The sequence below is a fragment of the Cynara cardunculus genome, assembly GCF_001531365.2.
Source record: "Cynara cardunculus var. scolymus isolate 2C chromosome LG 17, CcrdV1, whole genome shotgun sequence".
Classification (NCBI taxonomy): domain Eukaryota; kingdom Viridiplantae; phylum Streptophyta; class Magnoliopsida; order Asterales; family Asteraceae; genus Cynara; species Cynara cardunculus.
The window spans coordinates 19,806,787-19,822,557 of record NC_037544.1 but is presented as its reverse complement, the minus strand read 5'-3'; the positions used below and the strand labels follow the sequence as shown (position 1 = coordinate 19,822,557).

Below are 15,771 nucleotides of genomic sequence, written 5' to 3'. Positions count from 1 at the left end.
CTGTTAAGAATATCCTCCCAATTGTTCAAACAGTTCGTTAACCCTACCTCCTTTTTAATAACCTCCCAAATGCTACTTGAGTAATTGCATTCGAAAAATAAGTGATTGTGTGTTTCAATCACTGATTTACAGAACACACATTTCAAATCCGGCGGTTCATGCTTCCATTGACAGATACGATCTTGAGTTGGTAATTTATTTTGACAAGCCATCCACATGCAAAGAGCATGTTTAGGTATGTATGCTTTATTCCATACCAGCTTATGCCAATGCACAATCGGCCTCACTTCTTGAATAGTTTKCCATGCCACCTTKACCTCAAAATTTCCCCRAGAAAGTTTAGCATCAAGYCATCTAACCGTATCCTCCATKTGGCTGGGAGAAGGTATTATAATACTTTGTAGCTGAGGATATTGTTGAATCCAATCCACCGGCCAATTAGTGCCAAAACGTTGCATTACATCAGAGACCGTTGAGTTATTGCAGAAGCCATGTCCATTGATGAATCTATAAGACAGACTAATTGAGTTAGAATGGGTCTTAAGGCWCCTTAATGGGTCCATTTGGACCTTAATGGGTATAACACGGGTCTGTTACTTTTATTCAAGTCAATTTGATCAAAATGACACTAAATGGGTCATAACTAATCTGATTAGACCCTAATGGGTTTATAGGCCCATTTCTGCATAAAAGGAGTCTACTGAAAGGGGAAGATTTCCCCAGGCAATTTTATAAAGACTGAAAAGACAGTAAAAATGTCACCCAAACTAAGCAATCAACAAGAAAAACTACGGGAACTATGACTCACAAACCAAGTCATAAGGAGCCAAAAAAGACAAAGGGGAATACACCAGAACAGAAGAAGCCCATAAACCAGAAAACAAATCCCGAGATAAACCCAAAAGCACCAAAACCAAACAACACCCACAAACTCACTTTGCATGGGAAATCAATAACTTCATCCTAGTCTTCCAAGCCAGGCAATGAAGAATCTGCATTTTGATATCCGCAATAACTTTGTCCCCCGAATGATGAAAATTATCAAAGAATTTCCTGTTCCGCTCCCGCCATATATTATAAACCGTTGCCGAAATACCAAGCTTTTGAACCGTAGACCAAGATTTCCAAGTTTGGGCGGATCCACTATGAAGAATATCCTCCCAAATACTAGGACAATTTATTAAACCCACCTCACGTTGAATAGCCTCCCAAATATGCCTGGAGTAAGTGCATTCAAAAAATAAGTGATTGTGTGTTTCAATCACTGATTTGCAGAATACACACTTTAAATCGGGAGGTTCATGCTTCCACTGGCTTAGACGATCTTGAGTCGGCAGCTTCAACTGACACGCCATCCACAAACAAATAGCATGTTTAGGAATGTAAGCTTTATTCCAAACAAGTTTGTACCAATGCACAACCGGTCTCACCTCGTGGATAGTTTTCCAAGCCAAGTGGACCTCAAAATCACCCCGAGAAAGATCTGTAGCAAGCCAGCCAACCTTATCCTTCACTTGACTGGGAAACGGGATCTGAACATTCTGAAGCTGAGGGAATTGCCGAATCCAAGCCTCCGGCCAAGTATTACCAAAACGTTGCATTATATCAGCAACCATGGAGTTATTATGAAACCCCTCACCATTTATAAATCTATACGACAAGAATTGGATAAGAGGACCCGAGTCACTCCATGTATCTTCCCAAGCATGCGTGGATAACCCATTTCCCACAATATAAATAAAGAATCTCCGGCAATGAGGTCTAAGAGTAAGAAGACTCCGGAGAATCCACGACCACTCATTCCTCTTCTTTATCACCCAAAAATTACGGCCCCGAACACAGTTAGACTGAATCCAAGAGACCCACATAGAATTTCTACCACGAAGAATATCCCAAATATGTTTAAAGAGAAGACACCTGTTCCAAGTCGCAAGCCGTTTCAAACCAAGACCCCCACTTTGAATAGGCAAGCAAACAGTATCCCAAGCAACTCGACATTTACCCATCTGACCCTCAGTGTTATTCCATAAAAAATTACGAAAGAGCTGCTCAATTTCATGGATCGTAGATGTCGGAACCAAAAAAACCGACATCCAATAAGTTTGCATTGAGTGGAGCACTGAGATAATTAGTTGACGCCGCCCTCCATAAGAGAGAAATTTATTCTTCCAATTTAACAGTCGAGATTTAAGCTTCAACACAAGGGGATTGAAATCACGTACCTTCAGACGAACCGGAGAAAGAGGAACACCCAAGTAGCGAATAGGGAAAACTCCTGGCCGAAAAGAAAGAGTGTTACGAATAAGCGTTTGGACCTCCATAGAAACATTCCCAAAAAACACCTCGCTTTTTTCCAGACTAGGAGACAATCCTGAACGTTCTTCAAATAAGAGAAGGCCACGTTTAATAACCTCCACAGAAACAATATCCCCCTTAGAGAAAATAAACAAATCATCAGCAAAGCATAAATGAGTTAGTTTAATATCCCCACAGCCTTGATGATACGAAAAAGATGCCTCCTCCTCAATACACTTCGCAAGGAGCATCGAGAGGCCCTCCATAACCACAGTGAACAGATAAGGAGAGAGGGGATCGCCTTGACGAAGGCCCCGTTTGCCATGAAAAAAACCCTCCGGTTGGCCATTTACACAAATAGAAAAGGAAGGAGAAGTGACCAGGGACTTTATCCAGTTAATCATAACAGGATGAAAACCCATTCCCYTTAACATCTCCAAAAGAAACTGCCAATCAACAGTGTCATACGCCTTTCGAATATCAATTTTAAAAGCACATTTTGGTTCCCCCTCCGAACGCTGATATCCAGCAACAAGCTCATKGGCCATWAAAATRTTATCAGTGAYTTGACGCCCTGGAATGAACGCAGATTGGGCCTTGCTAATAAGAACATCCAGYGAGCCTTTWATCCGRTCAGCAATAAMTTTACTAATACACTTCAGCAACACATTACAACATGCAATTGGACGATAATCAGTAACACAAGATGCGTTAGGGATCTTTGGCACAAGACAAAGAAGAGTATGGTTCAGCTGATACTCCAAAATGCCAGAATAAAAGAAATTATGAATTCCTGTAAGAACATCCCGACCGACCACATTCCAGGCTGCTTTAAAAAATTTCGAAGAATACCCATCCGGGCCAGGAGCTTTATCATTCCCAATAGCAAATAATGCATCTTTTATTTCCATGTCCGTTATAGGCCGAATCAAGTAAAGAGAATCCGATAATGATAAAGAATTACCAAACACACAGTCCCCCATAGAGGGAGGGGCCACAACATTAGAAGTACCCAAAATACTTTTAAAATGAGAGAGAAAAGCAATAGGTACCTCTTGATGATCATAAACAATACCCAAAGAATCCATGATAGTAGCAATGTGGCTCCTATTGTGCTTTTCTTTCACAGCATGAAAGAAAAATTTTGAATTACTATCCCCTTCATTGAGCCAAGAAATCTTTGCTTTTTGACGGGCCATGTCCACTTGATCCTGTCTAGCTTGTTGATAAGCTAACAAGAGGTGAGCAATGTCCTCCTTTAGCAAGTCGTTAAACGGGTCAAGATCACATGCCAGCTGTGCAACATCCAATTCCATCTTTAACTGATTTACCCTTTTATCCAAGCAACCATACGTGTTTCGGAGACGCCGACAAACCACCTTTAAATCTTTCAATTTCCGAAGGACCCGCATCATATAAGATCCTCTCTGAGGTTTTGCCCAAACCTCCTCCACAGAACCAAGAAAATCCTTGTGAGAAGTCACAAAATTGTCAAATTTAAAGCCATGCTGTCGAATACGTCTACCAACTTTAAAAGAAAGAAGGCCYGGCGARTGATCAGATATCCCCCTCGGTTCAAAGAAAACCGAAGCATCCCCAAATCTAGAGACAAAAGCCGAGTTTCCCAAAATACGGTCTAGTTTTCGCATAACACCATCTCCCCCCGAAGGTTTTTGTATCCAAGTATACTGGCAGCCTTGGTATGAAATATCAAACAATTCCGCCTCTTCCAGGCAAAGATGAAACTCTTCCATGTCAGAATTTCGCCTAGATGATCCGCCCAACCCATCATGAGGGAAAAGCATAGAATTAAAATCACCCATCGCAACCCATGCTTTCCGTTGATTAAACACATGAAATTCACCCAATGCCCGCCAAAGCACACGCCTTTCCAAGCCCGTATTACATCCATAGACAAATGTAATAAAAACAGGCTCCTGATGACCAAAAAACCGAATTTCACAGTGGATATATTGTTGGTGCTGCTCAATGAGAAGAATAGAAAGAACTAACGGGTCCCATGCAATAATAAGGCGAGCGCCTTGTTCACAAATAGAGCCATTTGAAATCCAACTCCAATTACCAAAAACACTACTACAAACATCCCCCAAGTGATTAGAAGTAACTTTTGATTCAATTAAGCAACATAAAGAAAGATGCTTATGATGAATTAAATCACGAACCTCCTTCCGTTTGATAAGGGCATTTAAACCCCTAATATTCCACATGGCGAACTTTATCATTGAGACGAAGCAATAGTGACAGCCTCACGTCGTTTTCCCATATGGTGCCCCTCAGTGTCAATGATCTCCATATTGTCATCATCATCACTAGAATCGCTAGAAGATAGAGAAGCAAACCGATTACTAGAATCCAAAGCATGAAACTCACCTCTCCTTGGTTTAAACGCTTGGACCACCTTTTGAATTAACTTCGGATCCTCATCTGATAAAATTGTCACGTCTGGGTTATCTTCTCTACCCCTTGGTGTTCGTCCCGCATCAACCGTACAGAACTGACCCGCCACCTTTCCAACATCCGGCTCTCCCGAATTAGTTGATCCCCCAGAACATGGGAGGGTTTCTTGTGTATAATTGGAATCGTCACCCAAGCCCTTTGACTCCTTCTGAACCCTTTTTAAGGTACCAACTCCAGACAAAGAGTCCTGCTTACCTGAAACCGCACCCGAAGAAGAAGCCCGGACGTCAGATTTATCTTTTTGTCGCCACTGTTTGCGTCGGACATCTTGAAATCCCCCTTTTTGGGAGAAAGGTTTAGAGCCCATTTGCTTAGCATTGATCTCCTTCATACAAGATCCCGAGCGATGGCCAAAAACCTTGCAAGCTGAACACTGTGAGGGAATCCAATCATATTCAAGCACTACATTTATGACATCCTCTCCCATACCCGACAACCTTGGGATAACCACTTCAATATTCCTCTGTATTTCTCCAACAGCCCAAACATCCACCAGCACTTTAGCAAAATTAGTTCGGCCCCATACTTTGTCACAAGTGCTTGCAGTGCAAGCATCCAAACGCAAAGGAACACCTATAGCGCTAGCAATACGACTAATACCCTCTCTATTGAAAGCAACTAGAGGGATATTGAAAAACTTAACCCACAACGGGCAAGAGGTGTGCTCAGGCTTCTGAAGGCCCTTGGATGGGTCCCAGAGAGAGACAAACAGCGGCCTCCCTCTAATCATGAGGGGAGACGTCTCAATAACTTGGTTGCACCCACCATCATCATTGAAACGAAAAAAGAAGTAACCCATGTCATTTACCATAGCATCAAGAAGACCAAATTTTCCCCATGCATTCTGAACCGCACGTAAAACAATGGGGAAAGGAAGACGAGGTCCTAGAAAATAACCATAGAGAACTGATTGAAACGATTTAGCCATACCTTTTGTAACATCCAAGGGAAAACAGATCCGCGGTTTCACACTCTTCTCAACCGGAAAATAAGAAAGTTCTATGGAGGTAGTACGACCCACAATTTCTGCAAATGAGTTTTTAGGCCCCTCACAGTGATCACCCCTAACCGCTGGAGTGCATAAAAGGAGTCTAATTGACACAAAATGACACTAATTTGGTCATACTTAGTTTGATCAGGCCTTAATCGGTATAATGAGATTATTTCTCCTATTTGAGTCTAATTGAGCTATAATGGTACTAAATGGGTCATAATTAGTCTCATATTTAGTTTGGTCGGACCTTAATGCGTATAATGGGCTTATTTCTCCTATTTGGGTCTAATTGAGTTATAATGATACTCAATGCGTCATAATTGGTCTAATCAGAAGTTAATGGTAGTAATCGTCTATGCCTGATGATGTCTTCACAAGAAAGCTCTCTTTATCGGAAGCTAACTACATGATCCGGCCGATTCTAAATGACGAAATTAAAAATGCTATGTTTAGCATTGGTAATTATAAAGCTCCAGGATTTGATGGTTTTTCTTCCAATTTTTTCAAAGTTGCGTAGGATATTGTTGGCCGTGATGTGGAGCTTGCTATCCATAATTTCTTTTATCGAGGTAACCTCCCGAAGAATGTGAATCATACTCCTATCTGTCTTCTCCCTAAATCTGTTAATGCATCTCGGGTTAAGAATTACCGGCCCATAGCTTGCTGTACAGTGCTTTACAAATGCATTAGTAAAGTCATTGTAAACAGAATGAAGGGATCTTTGGATTCCTTAATTAATAAAGCCCAATCGGCGTTTATTCCGGGTATGAGGATCATAGATAATATTCTAGAATGGCCTCCTTAATGTTAGGAGGAACATTACCAAAGTAAATTTCGCTTTTTTCAAGGCTTGGTGCTAACCCCAAACGACTCTGAAAAAGAAAAAGTGCCTTTTTGAGCACTTCCACCGAAAGAACATCCCCTTTAGTAAAAACAAACAAATCATCAGCGAAACAAAGATGTGTCACATCCAGCTCTTCACAACCCCGATGGTACCCAAAATCAGCTGCTTCCCGAATACAATGCTTAAGAAGCATAGAAAACCCCTCCATCACAATCGTGAATAAGTAAGGGGATAAAGGATCCCCTTGCCTAAGACCCCTCCCTCCATGAAAAAACCCATAGGAATTACCATTGATCGCCAGTGAGTAAGAGGCGGTAGACACCATCTCCCTTATCCACTTGACCAGAACCGGATGGAATCCTAAACCTTGAAGCATAACAATGAGGAAACGCTAGTCCACAGTATCATAAGCTTTTTTGATATCAATTTTGAACGCACACCTAGGTGGTCCCGATGAGGTCTGGTACCCATAAACAAGCTCATGTGCCATAAGAATATTATCCGTGATCCTCCTACCCTGAATAAACACCGATTGGGCTTTATCAATTAAGGAATCCAAAGATCCCTTCATTCTGTTTACAATGACTTTACTAATGCATTTGTAAAGCACTGTACAACAAGCTATGGGCCGGTAATCCGTAACCCGAGATGCATTAACAGATTTAGGGAGAAGACAGATAAGAGTATGATTCACATTCTTCGGGACATTACCTCGATAAAAGAAATTATGGATAGCAAGCTCCACATCACGGCCAACAATATCCTATGCAGCTTTGAAAAAATTGGAAGAAAAACCATCAGATCCTGGAGCTTTATAATTACCAATGCTAAACATAGCATTTTTAATTTCGTCATCTAGAATCGGCCGGATCATGTAGTTAGCTTCCGATAAAGAGAGCTTTCTTGTGAAGACATCATCAGGCATAGACGGATCGAGGGAGACAAACCTCATACCCAAAAAATCTTTAAAATGATCAACGAACACTATCGGGACATCTTCACCATAGAAATAATCACCACCACCAGTGCAGACCGAATGAATGGAGTTGGAGTGATGCCTCTCTTTGATCACCTTATGGAAGAAGTTGATGTTCATATCACCATCATTCAACCATTTAATTTTTGTTCGTTGCTTAGCAGCACATTCCTCGTCCCAACAAGCATTCTGATACGCAATACGGATATGGCCAAGTTCAAGTCCCAACTCGTCATTTGAAGGGTCTTTATATACATCCAGCTGAATAAGATCTAATTCAGTCTTCAAAAAAGAGACACGTTTTCCAAGGTTACCATTCGAATTCCGAAGTTTACGAAGCGGAGTCTTGAGAGCCTTCAAGTGAGAAGTCACTCGAAACATAAAAGTGCCCTCAATATTTTTAGCCCATTCGTCCTTAACAACTTGTAAAAAAGCAGGGCTGATCATGAAACTGTCGAATTTGAAACCATACCTCTTTTTCCGAGCGTCGCCTTTGAAAGATACGACAACCGGCAAATGGTCTGAAAGGCCTGAAGGATGAAACTGAACTCTGGCATCATGGAATTTAGAAGTAAAATCCGAATTAGCCATAGCCGTATCGAGTTTGCGCAAGATACCCCCTTTAGCGTTTGGCTTTTGGTTCCAAGTGAAATGGACACCTGAGTAATGTAGATCAAAACTTTCAACATCCTCAACGCACGTAAAAAAGTCAGACATATCCGCATTACGACGAGAAAACCCACCGAACCCATCATGGGGAAATAACATGGTATTAAAATCCCCCATTACAACCCACGGTTGAGTACCAATCAAAACTTTAAATTTCCGCAATCCCGACCATAAATCTCTTCTGGCATTACCAACATTAGCCCCATAGACCAGAGAGAGGAAAATATAATCGTGGCCACCTCGTAAAAATACTTTACAATTTAGGAATTGACTATGGGCTTCCAAGGCCATAACATCTAAAGCTCGCGGATCCCAAGCTAGGACTATTCGAGTTCCATATTTACACACTTAACCGTAGAGTTGAGCCCCCAGATATTCCATGAAGCAAAGTTCAACATGATGAAGAGGTTGGAACATCCCCTTGACCCCTATTATCCTCATCCACAGTTCGAACAACATGATCTTTTCCATCACTAACCTGAGAGTCCGTTTGAGTACCCTCTCCCCCTGATTGCTCAAGAACGCCAAATATGTTGGAAGCTTCCACAGGGTCTTTCATAACCCCCTTCCGTGGCAAACGAAAGTTTTTTATCACAGAAGAAAGGAGAGGAGTAGAAGTAGCCATAGGGTGAGAAGATTGGGAAGACTGGGAGGAAGAGGCCATGGAAACAACATCACCAGAAGCACTCCGCATAATATTTCCTTGTTGAACAACCGGGTCACCAACCGAGGCTCCCATAATCCTTACCTTATCCTGTTCATGTTGTGAATTATTCGCTACCAAGGACGAAGCAGGAGGGCCAGACTTGTCATTCTCAAAAACCTGCCGGGCACCATGGAGATCGGGCTTACCTCCAGATTTTACGCGCCAATGTTTTTTCTCCACTCTAATAAACCCTTCGGAGTCTTTCCTCACATCAATATGCTTCCCTTTATTGAGACTAGCGGCTTTTGTACAAGTCGAGATTTTGTGACCAAAAATATTGCAATGGGAACATTGGACCGGCTCCCATAAATATTCAACCTGTATTTGTACACTGTCAGCATCCCCTCCATTAAGGTTTGGAATTTCAACCTCTATTTTCCTTTTTAGTTCTCCAATAGCCCAGACCTCAACCAACACTTTGGCAAAACCAGGTCGACCCGAAGCCTTCTTACACATTGCAGCAGTACAGGAATCCATCTGCTTATGGACTCCTAGTACACTTGCTATACGACTAACACCCTCTCTATTCAAAGCAACAAGAGGAATGTTATGCAATTTCACCCATAACGGACAAGAGGAGTGTTCCGGTTTTCTCAATCCCTTAGAGGGATCCCAACGATGAACGAAAAGCGGAATACCCCTAATCATCAACGGGCCAGCCTCAATCACCTGATCACATCCACCCACATCATTAAATTTAAAGAAAAAAATGCCATTCTCATTTAACATCACATCAGAAAAGCCAAATTTTCCCCAAGCCAAATTGACGAAATTTTTCACAACGGGGAAAGGAATACGAGGGCCCAAGAAATATCCATACAAAACCGAGTTATAAGCTTTCGCAGCATCCTACGCCATTTCAATAGGGATTTTCACACTTGCTTGATTTTTGTCAGCAAGTGAAAAGTGCTGGTTGATATGGTGGATCATTTCTGGGGTTGGGGGGCTTCTTTGCGTTTTTTGCTCCTCTATTTTATTTTTTGTTGCTTGTTTGAGTCTGTTGGGCTTTGTTCCTTTTGGCTTGTTGTGGCAAGTATGGGGTGTTGGCCAAGTTTTTGGGTTTCATACCTTGTAGGTAGTGGTCAAACTTTGTCTGTTCGCTGTTCTTCCTTTGGTTTATAAATTTGCCTGGTTTCCTTTAAAAAAAACACCAAATGGACCCTCAATCACTCCAATCAATGTTAAATTAGACTAATTATCATGAATTTAGCATATTATACCATTATGGTCTGATCAAACTAAATACAACCCAATTTGTGTTATTTGAGCCAATTAGATGTGTAAATGGACAGCCGGAGGGTTTTTTTCATGGTAWACGGGGCCTTCGACAAGGTGACCCTCTCTCCCCGTATCTGTTTACTGTTGTTATGGAGGGTCTCTCGCTGATTCTTTCAAAGTGTATTGAGGACGTGGCTCACTTTTCGTATCATCAAGGTTGTGCGGATATTAAATTAACGCATTTGTGTTTTGCTGATGATCTGTTTATCTTCTCAAAAGGGGACATTATGTCGGTGGAGGTTATAAAACGGGGTTTACAGTTGTTTGAAGAACGTTCAGGCTTATCACCTAGCCTGGAAAAGAGTGAGGTGTTCTTCGGGAATGTGTCAGTGGAGGACCAGAGGCGTATTCGTGACAGTTTATCTTTTCGACCTGGGGTTTTTCCTATTCGTTACTTGGGTGTTCCTCTTTCCCCGGYTCGTCTGAAGGTACGTGATTTTAATCCTCTTGTGTTAAAGATTAAAACTCGTTTATTAAACTGGAAGAATAAATTTCTTTCTTATGGCGGGCGTCGTCAACTTATCATTTCTGTTCTCCAATCTATGCAAACGTTTTGGATGTCGGTATTCCTTGTACCGGCAGCCACGATTCATGAAATTGAGAAGCTTTTTCGAANAGTGGGGGTCTGGGTTTGAAAAGACTTGGGATCTGGAATAGGTGTCTCCTTTTCAAACATATTTGGGATATTCTAAGGGAAAGAAATACGATGTGGGTCTCTTGGATTCGCTTTCACTGTGTTCGGGGCCGAAACTTTTGGGTTATCAAGAAGAGGAATGAATGGTCCTGGATAATAAGGTCTCTTTTAGATTTACGCCCTCATTGCCGACGTTTCTTTATCTATGATGTGGGTAATGGCTTATCGACACATGCTTGGGAAGATACTTGGAGCGTTTYGGGACCTCTTATTCAGGTATTGTCTTATAGATTTATCAATGGGCAGGGTTTCCACAATAATTCTACGGTCTTTGATGTTATGCACAGATTTGGTTCTAACTGGCCGGCTGATTGGCTTCAACGTTATCCTCAGCTGCAAAATGTCCTTATTCCTTCTCTAACACAAGGAGTCGATAGAATACGTTGGCTTGCTAAAAATGGTGCTAGGGGTGATTTTCAGGTAAAAGTGGCGTGGGAGACTATTCAAGAGGTACATCCGATTGTGCATTGGTATAAACTTGTTTGGAATAAAGCCTTCATTCCAAAACATGCACTTTGTATGTGGATGGYGTGCCAGAAGAAATTGCCTACCCAAGATCGTATTAGTCAGTGGAAGCATGAACCCCCGRATTTAAAGTGTGTGTTTTGTAAATTAGTGATTGAAACGCATAATCACTTATTTTTTGAATGCTCGTATTCAAGCAGAATTTGGGATTGCATTAAAAAGGAGGTGGGATTATTGTCTTATCCGAATAATTGGGAGGATATTCTTCATGCAGGATCAGCTCAATCTTGGAAATCTTGGTCTACGGTTCAGAAACTGGGTCTTTCGGCAACGATTTATAATATATGGAGGGAACGTAACAGGAAGTTCTTCGACAATTTCAATCATACGGAGGATCATATTATTGCGGTGATCAAGATGCAAATTCTTCATCGTATGGCATGGAAGACAAGAAAGAAGACTATGCATCTCAATGGCATGTGAACTCRTGGGTGGTGCTCTTTCGGTTTTGGTTGTTTTGGGTTTTTTTGCCTTTTGCTTGTTGGCTTATGGTTTTGTTTTGTTTTGGTGTATTTCCCTTTGTCTGTTTTGGCTCCTTATGACTTGGTTTGTGAGTCAAGGTTGCCGTAGTTACTCTTGCTGATTGTTTTGTTTGGTGTTGTTTTTACTGTCTTTATAAAATTGCCTGGGGAAACTCTTCCCCTTTCAGTAGAATCACTATGGATCAGATTAGTTATGATCCATTTTGTGTCATTTTGATCCAAATGACTCGATTATACTAAATAGGTCCGATATGGCTCAATTAGACTCAAATAGGAGAAATGAGCCCATGATAACCATTAAGGTCTGAACAAACTGACAATTACAACCAGCCACGTTGATTTTTTCTCTCAAGATGGCGATCTTGAGTTAGGGTTTCATGCTTGTTGCGTTGATCTTATGCATGTGTTCGTGATCATTGTGGCTGATTATTTTCGTTTGGATCTGTTCCTTTCTTCTTGATTATGTTTTACTTTCGTAGAAGGAGGATTAGGGTTTTACGAATCACTCACGATAGCTGCTGTCTTCGATCGGGCTACACTAGGGTTCTGCTTGTTCGTGTTTTGTGGCTGTTTGTAAACGATTGGATCTGCTTCAACTTCCTTGTGTCTCGCTACCGAAGGAGGAGGTTTAGGGTTTCCGTGTTTGTTGCTTCATTACGGCTGCTCTCTCTCTAGGGTTTCTGGTTACGGTTTGACCTTCTGTTGGTAAGCCGTTTCTTTTCTTGTTTGGCTTTTGTGTTTCTGCTGCGGCTAGGGTTGGCAGGTTTCGTCTACTGTTTCAGTCTTGACCGTTGTGTTTTAGGGTTCTGCCTGCATTCTGTTTGATAACCCACTAGGGTGTTCACGCTGTTTTGTTTGCGAATCCATTTGGTTTGTGTTCTTCTCAAGTACCGTTGATTTTCACGCCTGCTGTTTACGTGGCTGTTGTTGATTTTTGTGCTTCTTTCTGCGGGTTTAGAACAGTGGTAGGAGGTTTTCGTGATTGTTGATTTTCCATGTGATCGTTTTTCTTGAGGTGTGCTGCTGTGTGGGTTGTTTGGGTTCCAAACTTTGTTTGGTTTGGCTTCTGTTGATTTCATCGTATAAAGCAGAAGATTGAATTGTTTTGGGCTGGTAATTTTCATTATTTTATGTGATCTGCTGCTCTGCATAGTTCCTGTCACTACTGCTTTGGTTTGTGAATGCTGCTGCTGGTCGTTCTGGGTAGTAGGCATCCTGATCTGAATTGCTGCTACTGTTTAATATATTGTTGGAACGGTTTTAGTTTGGTTGCTGCTGTTGTTTCTGCTCGTTTCTGCTGCTTCTCGTTTTGCAGTTTTGATTGTGGCCATCTTCTTCTGTTGGTATAGTTCTTCTCTTTTCATTTTCTTTCGTACATCCTAAGTGTTTCCGGGGTCTTCGTCACTTGCGTTGAATTCCCTTGATAGATATTCAGCACCTCGGTCTCCGTGGTCTTCGTCTATCTTATTAAGGGCACTAAACGTTAGTTTCAGCACCTTGGCTTCTTAGTGTGTGTGACGAAATGGATGAGAATTCTATTCCAACTACTACTGATCATATCAGAATTTCAATTTTTGAAAGGCTTACTTCTCAAGGTGATGGTATGGAGAAATTAAACTTTGTGAAAGCGGTGGGTAATTCAGTAGCCATGGATCTCCAATTTTATCCGTTGCCTGATAAAAAGGATGTTAATGTGAAAATTCCAATTGAAATGGCTAAGGAGGCTGCTAAAGCNTGTCTTTATAAAATTGCCTGGGGAATCTTCCCCTTTCAGTAGTATCATTATAACTCAATTAGACTCAAATAGGAGAAATAAGCCCATTATACCCATTAAGGTCTTCGCTGTTTGGTTTTCTGTGGTGGTAGTATCGTTCTCTTCTCTGGCTGGTTTGGATTCTGCTGGTGGGATTTTAGGGCATTTTTAGGGTTTTTCTAACCGTTTTGTACGGCTGGTTTTGGGTTTGGTAGGCGGTTTAGGGTTTCTTTTTTTTCCCGCCTGCTGTTGTCGTTTTAGGGAAGCGCCTTGACTCCAGTTAATTGTTAGTGGCCTGCATTGTTCCCTAGGGTTTGGATTTTATATTCTGCCGCTGTGTGGTGCACATGCTTCGTAGTGGCTGTTGTTTATTTTATAATTTTATGTGCTTCACTCTGCGGGTTTCGAACAGTGGCCGAAGGTTTATTGATCCTGTGTTTTTATTCTGGTGGTGTGCTGTTGTGTGGGTTGTTTGGGCTGCAAGCATTGATTGTTTTGTTTGGTAGTGATTCTGTTGGTTTCTTCGTATAAGGCAAAAGTTTGATTTGGTTGTGGGCTGGTAACTTCGTTATTTTTGTAATCTGCTGCTCTCTAGTTGCTGTTTCTGGTCTGTGACTGCTGCTGCACTTCTTCTGGGTTCGTAGGCTTCACGTTTTCATTCTGGTTTGCTGCTAGTATTTAGTATTCAATCTGGTTTGCTGCTGCTGCTTTGTGCTTTACGATTATTCTGCTTGTCGGTTTGCTGTTTTGATCGTGGTTTTTGGATTTTGGTTTGCGGTTCTTCTTGTTTTTGAAGTAGCTCTTCTCTTTTCATTTTCTTTCGTACATCCTAAGTGTTTCCGGGGTCTTCGTCACTTGCGTTGAATTCCCTTGTTAGATATTCAGCACCTCGGTCTCCGTGGTCTTCGTCTATCTTAATAAGGGCACTAAAACGTTAGTTTCAGCACCTCGGCTTCTTAGTGTGTGTGAAGAAATGGGTGAGAATGCCACTACTACTAATGATCATACCAGAATCTCCGTTTTTGAAAGGCTTACTTCACAAGGTGATGGGACGGATAAATTAAACTTTGTGAAAGCGGTGGGTAATTCGGTAGCCATGGATCTCCAATTTTATCCGTTGCCTGATAAAAAGGATGTTAGTGTGAAAATTCCAATTGAAATGGCTAAGGAGGCTGCTAAAGCTTATAATACGGTTCTGTATGGATATTTTCTGGGCCCTCGTATTCCGTTCCCTATCGTAAAAAATTTTGTTCGATCGGCTTGGGGAGTATATGGTTTTAATGACGCAATGTTAAATGAGAATGGGATTTTCTTTTTTAAATTTAATGATGTTGGAGGGTGTGACCAGGCAATTGAAGCTGGGCCGTTAATGATACGTGGTATACCTCTTTTTGTATATCGTTGGGATCCCTCTAAGGGGTTAAGGAAACCGGAACACACTTCCTGTCCCCTATGGGTGAAATTACATAATATTCCGTTGGTTGCTTTTAACAAGGAGGGTGTTAGTCGCATTGCAAGTGTTTTGGGAGTACCGAAACAGATGGATGCTTGTACTACATCCATGTGTGAAAAAGCTTGGGGACGGCCGGGGTTTGCTAAGGTCTTAGTTGAGGTTTGGTCAGTGGGTGAGTTGAAAAGGTATATTGATGTTGAAATTCCGAATCTCAATGGTGGTGATGCCGAACAAGTGAAAATACAAGTTGAATACATTTGGGAACCGATCCAATGTTCACATTGTCAGGTTTTTGGTCATAAAATTTCTACTTGTGTTAAAGCTCCAAGTATGAAAAAAGGTAAGCAAGTTGATGGGAGGAAAGATGCTAATGGATTTATTAGAGTGGAGAAAAAGCATTGGCGACCGAAAATTGGACATAAGGACAAAGGTAAAGAACCTGAGATTGCCTCAAATCTTGTTAGYCCGGTGGATGTGGGAGCAAGCTCCTCTAATGTGGGTCAGTTGGAAATAAAGAATAATGGCATTAATGATGTTGATCCAACAAGTTCGCTTATGAAGAATACTTCTAATACAGGTACTGTTGGTTCTGGGTCTTCTTCCCATCCTCGGCCTACTCCCACC

General features: G+C 41.5%; 2 protein-coding genes across 2 annotated transcripts; both read right to left on the bottom strand.

The window, feature by feature from the left end:
- Positions 1-7,374: 7,374 nt before the first annotated feature.
- LOC112499893 lies at positions 7,375-8,547 on the bottom strand. Its single transcript, XM_025103164.1, has one exon. It carries the CDS (start codon positions 8,545-8,547, stop codon positions 7,375-7,377), a length of 1,173 nt encoding a protein of 390 aa, XP_024958932.1.
- Positions 8,548-8,647: 100 nt separating this feature from the next.
- LOC112499892 lies at positions 8,648-9,691 on the bottom strand. Its single transcript, XM_025103163.1, has one exon. It carries the CDS (start codon positions 9,689-9,691, stop codon positions 8,648-8,650), a length of 1,044 nt encoding a protein of 347 aa, XP_024958931.1.
- Positions 9,692-15,771: the final 6,080 nt, after the last annotated feature.

Coding starts and splice junctions, on each gene's coding strand:
- LOC112499893 (XM_025103164.1), bottom strand. CDS start 8,547: ATGGCCTTGGAAGCCCATAGTCAATTCCTAAATTGTAAAGTATTTTTA.
- LOC112499892 (XM_025103163.1), bottom strand. CDS start 9,691: ATGTTAAATGAGAATGGCATTTTTTTCTTTAAATTTAATGATGTGGGT.